The sequence below is a fragment of the Limulus polyphemus genome, unplaced genomic scaffold (genome assembly GCF_000517525.1).
Source record: "Limulus polyphemus unplaced genomic scaffold, Limulus_polyphemus-2.1.2 Scaffold210, whole genome shotgun sequence".
Lineage (NCBI taxonomy): Eukaryota > Metazoa > Arthropoda > Merostomata > Xiphosura > Limulidae > Limulus > Limulus polyphemus.
The window spans coordinates 131,996-143,102 of record NW_013665820.1 but is presented as its reverse complement, the minus strand read 5'-3'; the positions used below and the strand labels follow the sequence as shown (position 1 = coordinate 143,102).

The 11,107-nt window shown below is 37.1% G+C and overlaps 1 protein-coding gene across 6 annotated transcripts in view; it reads left to right on the top strand.

The window, feature by feature from the left end:
* The window catches only part of LOC106478417 (plexin-A2-like), a 235,661-nt gene that overhangs the window by 151,174 nt on the left and 73,380 nt on the right, over positions 1–11,107 (top strand). For 4 of the 6 annotated variants that reach the window (XR_002609894.1, XR_002609893.1, XR_002609895.1 and 1 more), the window contains one exon: positions 6,007–7,194. Coding sequence is in view for 1 of the 6 variants with exons in the window: in XM_013938958.2 (XP_013794412.1) it covers positions 6,031–7,194 (1,164 nt within the window). In the remaining 5 variants the exon portion in view is untranslated. Of the gene's footprint in view, positions 1–4,276; positions 4,355–4,691; positions 4,713–6,006; positions 7,195–11,107 lie in introns of those variants that run through there. The other 2 variants (XR_002609896.1, XR_002609897.1) reach the window with 2 other exon arrangements.

Genomic DNA, 11,107 nt, shown 5'->3' with positions numbered 1-11,107 from the left:
TTACAAACAAACAAACCGTTTTAATTTTTGGAGGGGCGTAAAAGAAAAAAAACAATGTGATACCGATGGCCGTATGCAATTCTTTCTCATGTGTTTTTGTGTTCAGTACTTTCTGTCTGTCTTTGTGCTTGCGTGCATATTTTTCTGCTTGATTACTGAAAAGCGAATACAGATGGAAGCTCGTATTCTAGCGCTTCAGTAGTGTTTTTTTTTCTGGAAAAAAAAAAGAATATTTGGAGTCAAATGCCAAGATCAAGCGATCTTCTCGCATTAAATGAATACCTGAGAACAATAACATGACCGAAAGTTTACCCTTGATATATTTTAGATACACTTCCTGCGCATGCGGAATAGATGCGATTATGTATCCAAATTTGGCATTTAAATTGACATTAAATTGTTTTTACACTCAAGTTATGTATACCACTCGAAGAGCATAATACGCCGTCATCATTTTCATGACTGAGTACACCAGCAAGTACGGTTAAGTATACGAATCAGGTACTATGAAATGTCGTGACACCAGAACGTGGGATTTAGTGTAGTGACATAAGAGGTTTTGGTTTAAGAATATTGCGAACGAGAGTATGGTGACATATTTGTTTATAATAAAATTACCGTGTTATATGGTGAGACATTAAGATGATAAGTTAAATAATGATAAATAATGCACATACCCATGAAATGACATTCCAACGCCATAGGAAAACGTTTTCGCTGTTAAATATTCTGGCGACTGGTAATTTTTGTTGTTGTTGTTTTGTTTATGAAGTCGATTTAGTCAGACAATGTTTAGTGTACCACACGTTATTTAGTCATATTGTTTTTCTACCTATATGAAGAACTTTGTTACCTATACACTGTTCGTTTTCGTCAAAAAACTGGCACGCCTTTTTACGTATAGGTCTTTGTCTAAAGAATATTATAGTACTTATTTCGTTTTTAAAATACTGACACACCTAAATTTCTTGTCTTTTTCCCACGGTTTTGTGCGTTTTCTGAGTAGACATGAATCGATCCATATAGAGGGCGTAGCTCGTGCTGGACGTGTAAGCTGAGTATTTGTTAGGCTTAGTTACATTACTTGAAAAAATAAAACTTTATTAAGCCGTCTTTGTCTTTTTTTTTCATATATTTCACACTCAGGTGTGCATGTTTCCGTGAGCGCATGTGCTAACTCCCTCAGCTATACTGTACTGTGAGCAACCAACCTCCCAACCTTTACTTTGCCCCACCCAGATGGGTGGATCATGTGGGAGGCAGCAAATTTATTGCGAGAGACGCGAATAAAGTAGATTAACGAAATGATAAGTTCTTACTAGTAGAGATTTATGCTCTCATCACTGACGCCTGTACAGATTAGACACATTAAAGAATGTCCCTCAAGCCACAATCATGTCTTCACGATGCTCTTTACTGATAAGATGGTTAAATTCTATTCTTCTGTGGTCAGTTACCTCTCAGGTTGGTCTCATGCTGGATCCGTGTTAAACAGTGAAACCAGATGATCTAGATCATATTTCTTAATATCTTTATCCCAGCTTTCATCATGTTTTTTTATTTTTTATTATTATTTTTTGCTCTATGGTATTGTACTTTAGTAGCATATTTAATTAAGTAAAGTTTTCTCATGGAAATATTTTATTCTCTAGTAAGTTTAGATTATTTTGCGAATTTTCTAGCCGTACTTAGCAATAAAAAGTTTGCTTTTCATGCCCAAGATCCATTTTGAAAGATCCAGTACGTAGACTAGCTCGTGCAATCGTGCGTAAATTACTGGGAGTAGAATACGTTCGGGCTCAAACTAATGGCTACGTAATCTGATTTCTTTCATTTTCTCTACTACAGTTGCCGCTTAAAATGCGTGCCTTCTGTTTGGGCAGTTACCAAGGCAACGCTATAGCGTTTTGTACATTGGAAGCTAGTGCCGGATCGGCTGCAAATATCATTTTGTTAGTCACGTCCACATTATATTTTTTTAATTCTACAGTTTGTACAACTACAGGTTGTGTTTTTTTATTAGTGAAATGTTTATCACCCCAAAGTATATGTACATTTCATTTTTCATTTGTAAATGTATTGATGTTTTAGTAATATATTTGGCTCTTTAACATTTCGTCATAGCTCTTTTTAATGAACATTGTGTTTGAGATGCAAGATAGATATTAACATTTTCATCACTTAGCTATAATTGCTATGATACGTCTTGTAGTCCTTGAGAGCTGTCATTTGATGGTTTCGTCGCATTGTCTTGTTTCAAATCACAATCGCAGAATCATGTGAACGCACAGTAGCAACTGCTTATTAACACCTCCTTCTGTTCAGTAGTGTGAGATGATTACTTGTAGACAGGGCCGACGGATGGTTCATTTCCTGCTTCTAACCCTTATCTCGAGACTTTGTGGCCACTAGTACATTCCGCTTGTGGGATTAATCAAAACTTTCCTAAACCTGTCTATTTTTGATAAGCTGGATTGGATAATTGTCTGCACTGAAACGGAAGTTGATTGACGTCTGGATCCTGCTTTTCTCTGAACATGACTGTCACGGGCTTATCCTCTGCAGAATATTTCCACGTCACTTTCTGTATGCAGTTGTAATCATGCATGCGTATATATATCTCTGTTTATGTATAAGAGAAAAAATTTAAAATTCAATATCGAAACGTAATTCGGCATGTATTTTAAACAAAATAATCTCATCAGAGTTTTTATTTTGCACCTGAAATTTTTCCTCAGATTAATAATGTTACAAACGTGTTTGCTGAATAACAAATTATCGATACGAAATCCACCGGTAACAAATTACAGTATAAAGTAACGTAAGTGGAAGTCACGTGATTTCTAATTTTGTTAAAAAATGTCAGCAGAGAGAGAGAAATATATCTTTTCTAAGTAGGTTCACTCGCTTTACTAAATAAAACGTGTACTTTATAGGACAGGCATTTGTTTTCTGAAACTTCCGAATGTAAAGGGGGCACATAATAGAAACGTCCTGTAAAATTTCTTGAGCATTATTACATCATATAAAACCTGACATAATTAAGATCTAGTTTTAACAGTTTTTGCTTGATCACAAGTTGATCTGTATAATCAGTTTAGTGATTATTTTCCATTAGTGGATGTTCATAGTCGATCACGAGTATATCATGTTTCCTATACGTTTTGTTGTTGTTGTTATCGTTCTTTTGATTTTTTCCTCTGGACTGTATCAGTCGATTAAGCTCCTTGTTTATTTTCTTTCTCTGATGACATTCTGACTTGTAGATTGTTCATATTTTGTTCAGATGCATGCTTAGTCAGATATGATGCTCACTTTCTCTTCTGAGAACCAAGCTTGGTATTTTATTTATTTGTTACGAAGTCAGATTTGGTGTTTGATTTGTTTCAAATTACCACATTCCTAATCCCATATAGGATTACAAATATTGTTCGTGCATAAAATGGAACGAGATATGTGTTCAGTTTTTTCTGTTATCTGAACGTTATGTCCAGATTGCACAAAACTTGTATCAAAGTCTGGTTAAGGAAAGCGTTGTTTGTGTGAGGATTTAATGGTTTCATTTGTATTTTCTCCCAAACATAATAATAATAAGTTATTAAATGCTCATATTTCAGTGGTTTCAACGAAAATTCGAATATTGTTGTCAATGTTCAAACATTTTGTATAATGTAGCCCCCCCCCCCAATTATATATAAAAAAATAAAAATGTTTAAGGAGGATCAAGTTTAAAGGTTCCATTTTGTTTGTAATGATACAATACTAAATTAACTGTGGTTAAAAAATATTAAGTTGAATGTCAACTTAATATATTCATCAATTATATTTGTTTGTGTTGGTGTATATGTGAGCGCGCGCGTTATGTTTTGCTTCGTTTTTATTGAAAAAATCAAATTTTTTTACTATTTGATTAAGACTGAAGCATCTACCAACTCAGTTTTTCTTGAGTGAATCAGGCCGGCTTGTGTTGTAGCATCGTCAGATAATGAAGTTGGCTGAATGTCTTATCTGTTTCTAACTGGTAACGCTTAGAGGCAGCCATCATCTGTAGTATGACAGGCCTTTAGGGAACAACCATCATACTAATCCGTTTTCTGCAGTCAAGTAACCTCTTCAACTCTAATTGTATAGAGCTCTATTTGGTGCCGCTGGGGGGCGCCTGGTAGTGGGAACGAGGCTCCTGCACACTGTCACGCGCACTCTTGTCTCCCAGCAACAAGTAATTGGATGAAACGTGGAGATGATCCGAGAGAGCTGCAAAGCAGATGTGACGCAGTATATATATAGTCACATTTTCATTCACCAAAGCTTTTCTGAGATACAATCTTGTACCACGTGCGGTAGTCATAGAAAGGTGAGGAACTACGTATTTGCAAGAAATATGAAAAATTGGGATGCTGATGTATATGTGCAAACATAGGTTGCAATTTTTATTATTATTATTATGTATAAAGAAAAAATATTAGGATAACCTTATTAATTATAGTTTTGTGTTGTACGCTCAAGATAAAGGCGTTTAAAGTCTGCTAAACACCAGGTTGGTCTAGATCTTCAAAGCCTGCTAAACACCAGGTTGGTCTAGATTTTCAAAGTCAGCTAAACGCCAGGTTTGTCTGGATCTCCAAAGTCAGCTAACCGCCAGGTTGGTCTAGATCTTCAAAGTCAGCTAACCGCCAGGTTGGTCTAGATCTTCAAAGTCAGCTAAACGCCAGGTTAGTCTAGATCTTCAAAGTCAGCTAAACGCCAGGTTAGTCTGGATCTTCAAAGTCAGCTAAACGCCAGATTTGTCTAGATCTTCAAATTTATGTGACTCGACATCATTTTCCGTTTCTCCAAAAATTTAGTATCAGTTCATGTTAGATTATATTTGACACTCGTTGTTTTGGTTATCTTAAGAAGCTCTATCTTAGTATCTTTCGACTGCAGTGTGCGCATAATTTTGTGTCGGTTTTAGAAATAAGTTATTGTCAAGCTGTGTTACTAGAGTTTTATAAAATGCAATAGTTTGTAACGAACGATTAGTTATTTGTTTATAAACATATTTTTTTGTATTTGTCAATCTGTGGGAACACAACTCGAATACAAAGTAGAGAAAAAAAGATTGTCTAGCGTCTGAATTGTTGACTGCATGTCCTAGAAGTGGATATGTAGGAGGTCAAAAGTTCTGCCTGCTACGGTTAGACGCTAGATTTGTCTTTTCGTCAGATAACATACGCCTTGGACAACATCTTTATTTGGCTAGATAACTAGTTGTAAAGGTCTGGTGATTAGGGCGCTCGACTCGCCAACTGCGGCTTGCGGAATCGAAACCCTGCCCCAAACATGCTCACCCTTTCAGCCATTGGAACTTTATAATGTAACGGTCAATCTCACAATTCGTTGGAAAAGAGTTGCATAATAGTTGGCGGTGGGTGCTGCCAGTCGGTTGTTTCCCTCTGGTCGGCAGTTTAAAACTAGAGATGACGGCAAATAGTCTCAGTAACTTTGTCCTAAACAAAACCAAAGTACTTTCTAGTTTTTATCAACACTGATTTAGGTCTAGCTCTACTTTTCTGTCTCAGTATGGTTTTTCTTTTCTGTCTTCATGAAAATAGATATGGGAAAGAATCGGTAAACATGACCTGTGTATTTAATATATGGCAACGCTTAGTTCACACTTTTATATAGTTATATATATTGTTTTTGTGGCAGTCGTTTAGGGATTCTGAACAAAGAAGATTAACCATGGTTAAACAAAAAAAGTGTCGTTTACATATCACTCCGATCACATTTTTTCCTGTTGGGATTATCTTAACATGTAGTTTTCGTGCTGCTAGTTAGTCACACAAAGCTATAATTCACACTTTGTAAAGCACGAAAACTAGATGATATCGTTCTAAACAAAATATTTAATAAATTTATGGGAAGTACCCTGTATAAAGACGGTCAGTGTTTTCTGTAAGCAATATAAAAATAGTTCTTAATATTTTATCTCTTGCACTGATAGTTGTTTTCAATAAATTTTAGGTGCCCGTTTGAAGGTAAATACCAATGAAGAAGAGGGAAAGGCGGTGGATAGGGGAATTCCCCTTTAGGTGTTGGAGATCACTTCTGTTGCTGTGGACGTCAATTGGTTGGGTGTGTCCTGTAAACACCAGCTATCCCGTGTTTAATGGACAGGGTTTCCTGGGAGAGAAGTTTGATCATCTGGTGGTGAACAAGTATACCGGACTTGTGTATGTGGGTGGAGTCAACAGAATATACCAACTTACTCCAAGACTGACTTTGAAGAGCACAGCCATCATGGGGCCCAAGGAGGACAATCCCGACTGCCCAGTAACCCGATTATGTCCCCAAGTAGATAAAAAAGCCACGGACTACTACAACAAAGCTCTTATTATCGACTATGAACAAAGTAGGTTAATAGCTTGTGGAAGCCTTTTTCAAGGTGTGTGCACAGTCCACGATTTGGAAAATGTATCAAGTTACCAGACTCCAGCCAACGAGTCCGTAGTGGCTAACAATGCCACTGCCTCAACGGTGGCTTTTATAGCTAAGGGTCCAACTGATACCCTTCGGAAAATGACTCATGTCCTTTACGTCGGTGTGACTTACACTGGAAATGGACCTTATCGGTCAGATGTCCCAATGGTCAGCAGTCGTAGTCTGGACCCGGAAACTATGTTTACTATTGCCGAGTCAAAAGTGACCACTGGAACTAAGGTCTCTGTGAACAGTCTCGCGCGCGCCATTTATCCAATCACCTATGTGTATGGGTTTGAGAATAAAGGTTTCTCATATTTTGTGACTGTGCAGAAGAAGAATACGGACAGACCTCTTCCGTTTCTGTCCAAGCTTGTTCGGATCTGCCAGGACGACCCACACTATTATTCCTACACCGAAATCCCACTGGTTTGTCGATCTAACGACGGAACAGACTACAACCTAGCCCAGGCTGCTTTCGTAGGCCGGCCCGGCTCCGACCTAGCTGTGTCACTGGGAGTCACCGCCCAAGATAAGGTGCTTTTTGCGGTGTTCGCAAAGTCCAAAGATGAAGCCGACGTCTATAACAAGCCCTCCATGAATTCAGCTCTCTGCGTCTACGCTTTGTCTGCTATCCACCGTAAGTTCATTCAGAACATCCAGAATTGTTTCAACGGTGTGGGAGATAGAGGGTTGGATTTTATAAACCCTAGCCAATCTTGTCATCATACAGTAAGTATTCCAGTTGATGAGAATTCTTCTTGATGTCCTAAGTACCACGTCCAAGTTTGACACTGCGTAATGTTGCTTTGACAAAATAATTGCCTAACCTATAGAATCTGAGTTTAAAATAGGCAGAGTTGCTAAATTAACAATCCTTTGAGTTAATTCTAAAAGTTGATTTGTGTAATTTATTTCTAAATATTTTACTAAAGTTTACATTTTTAAACGATATATCAATTATGTGAACTTATGAGGAAAAGTTTAAAAAATGTAATAATATGTTAACCACACTGTATGTCTCCCGTTAGGTCAGCGGTAAATTTTCGAACTGACAATAATAATATCCGGGGTTCTATTTCTTGCAGTAGAACAAAGTGCAGATAGTCCATTTTGCAGCTATATTGCCGGACTGTAGATCCAAGGTTCCGTAGTTCGTGCTCCGAGATCGCCGGTGGGTGATGTTGTCGACTAGCTGCCTCCCATCTAGTCTATCACTTTAAAATTAGGGACAGCAGGCGCAGATAGCCATCGAGTAGCTTTGTGCTAATATTCAAACAAACTTTCTAGTTCAGAGTTTCTCAACCTTTTGCACCCCCAAGACTAACTTAGTTATTTGACACAATAGTAAAGGTCCGCATACGCAATTGATGACTCGTTACTTTAAGGCAGTCACAGCCTTTGTTTATCAAGAGAAGGCGTTTAACAAAGCTAATAGCTATGGAAGACGCTGAAAACCTATGGTGTCAACGTCTACTTAATCAACATTTGTAAAAGTATTAACAAAAATAGCACCTATGTAGTTAGAACGAGCATTATGAGTAAATTCGAGGGTTAGGCAGGGTTCTGTCCTTCACCGCTTCTTTTCATAACACACGTTGACAATATATCGCAAATCCTGTTGAAGAAGAAGCATAAGTGCGCTCCTGTTTGCAGACAGCCAAGCTCTTAAAGCATCCACTGAATAAGAGCCGCAGAGCCATGTTGAACACCTCCAACACAGTATGCAGAAAGTTAACACGAATATCGGTGTTTAAAAAACAGGAGACGTCAACATCAAAGTAGAAAATCAAACACTGAAGCAAATGAACGAGTTCAAGTATCACGGCATCATTATCCCAGAAGATGGCACTTTAGATTTCAAATATCTCGGCATCATTATCCCAGAAGATAGCACTTTAGATGGATAAATTGATGCCATATGGAATAAAAGCAAACCAGATAATAGGACATTTAAATAACTCATTTGTTACATGACAAATAAATATCCTTTCAAACAAAAGGAAGTCTCTACAACACCATCTTCATATCAACGCTTTGCTATCAGTGCCAAAGATGGACATTAACATCAAGAAATGAAAGGAAGATTGTCAAAACAGAAAAGAGATGCCTCCGAAAAATTCTTGGTGAGACAAAATAGGTTACGACGACTTGAGAGCGAAGGTGAAAATTTAACTAGTCTTGTTATACATCAAGAGATAACAACTAGTTCGGACACCTTTTTAGATATAATCTAAATTCTCTGCCTTAAAGAGCATTCAATTCAATGATAGACGTATGGAAAGCAAACGAAAGACCACGCAGACAAGAGGATTGAAGGTGCCCTTAACGCCCTCGGGAACATGACGATACTGGAGGCAAACAAACGACTAATAACCATTCCCCGTGTGTCCCCTCAACGCTGCAAGGCGTCAGAGGAAGGCGAAATGAAAATGATGACGGTTCTCCGGGTCCGCAATAGCCCATAACTGCACATCTCTCAGTCCAGCGGTTGAGAATCATTGAGTCTAGTCTATCTGTTTAAAATTAGGGTTGGCTAGTCCAGATAGCCCTTGTGCAACTTTGTGCGAATTTCAGAAACAAACAAATTATTATTTATCTTAGACAGTAAATGTATTATAAATGGAGTAAGATGTGTTATATATATATATATATATATATATACTTGTTATGAATATTCGTTTTAATTTTAACATAGTTTCTTTACTGATGCAATCAACATCATTTTTCTGTACAAGTACCTACAGTTTTACGTGAGAACCGTTATTTCATTACACTATGATGTCATATTGGTCAGATTCTAAATCAGATAAACGGCTGTGTTTAAATATAAGATTTTGCACACAGACATACATCGTACAAAACATGACAAAAACATGATTTGGTATTATAGAAACACGAAGTTAAAAACTAGATTAAAATATACCTGGACAAAATGTATTTATTTCTTATTGTGAATACCGTAGTTATTCCAGTTGTTTCTGTGTCATAGTGCAAAAGTAAAACGATTGATCGTAACAAAGTAAAGTGCTGTTTTTTTTATTGAATGGGGCCACAAACTTTTAGATCCAGGCCCTACTTCAACCATTCAACAAATCTTATATTATTTGCATTTTTTTTATAAGTGCCTTTCCACTAGTTACATAGTTATGATACGGTATTCACAGCTGAAATATTTGTACCTAATCATTAGGATTTGTCAAAGCTTGCTTGTACTATCATTTATAAATACAACGGGAAAACATCCATTTTGGACATTTTAAGTAACGCTAAAAAGTGTAAATAGCGATAAAGTTCGATAAGATTTTTACCATATGATATACCCTATATCCTCTGTACATATTTAAATATCCGCAAGCTGCCCATGATCAACATTTTACAAGTTGACAAGATCAGATTGCTTTTACCTGTTTATTTGAGTCAAACCTTATACCATTCTCGGAGTCACGTGATTACGAAAACGTTCTTAATCAACCAATGAAGCGAGAACTGAGAGTTGCGGCTTTCACAGATTTGATGCGTAATTAATTAGTGTGCCTGGTAAGCAGAGATGCAGGTTCGAGTTCCCAATCATAATTTTTACTTCATCCAAAAAATTAAAACACGTTATTATAAAGACGTGTGTCCATCGGTAAACTTGCAAATCTAGAGAAAATGCTACATGACTGATATCATTATTTTAGGGAATTTCCCAAATGTGATTGCATAAAACTCGCACTGCCTCTGGAGATAACCTGCATAAGTTGACAGTTGTGATACCAGTTATATTCTAAGGTTAAAGGTGGTAATGTATATAAATTTCAGTCTAATACGATGACCGACTGATCACTGACCACCGTTAATTTTTTAAGGTCCCTTTGATGGCTGATAAGAATTTTTTGTTTGAATATAAGTAAATTTAAAGCTAACAAGCCTAATTGTGTGTACAGAGAGGATTAATCGTATATTACAAGATCGATTTGTTATGCTGATACAATGACGTGTCGCTGCAATTACGAATTTCCGACCATTGACTTGTACAGTTCCCAAATGAATAGACTTGCTGCTGAAGATGTATATCATGACTTTGCCAAGGAAAGATATTTATATAGTGAGGTCATTAAACGATGTAGAACCAAAGAACGCAGCATTTTAGAGAAGTGAGTCTTCAATGTTCTCTGTTGAAGCGAACATCTCGCACTGAAGAATGATCGTGACAGCATCGGGCTTGAAACTACACTTCAAGCCAATTTGGAGCAATGTTCGTATCTGCAAAGTGAAGGTTGTGGTTATGAAAGAGAATCCTCTGACTTAAAAGCCATTGCAGTTAAGCTTGCATATCTTTTAGTCCCTGGGTAAGATAATAAACAAAGATTTGAAGTTGACGAAGGCCCATAAGCAAAACGTTTACAAGATTCCAGCCACATTTCGAATCAACGCCTGGTTTCGTGAGAAAAATGACTGAAGTACTATGAATCACAGTAATCACCCGATATAGTCTCATTGGATTTTAGTGCCTTTGGTCAGCTTAAACGTGGTAGTATACAGTGGAGGTTCTTTAGAAAATTTGCTAAAACACTGGGTCTAAAATTTACCTCGATGTCCTTTGCAAAAGCTTGCTATACTGGAATTTGGGGTGTTGGAAAATAGTGTGTAATCATGGCCA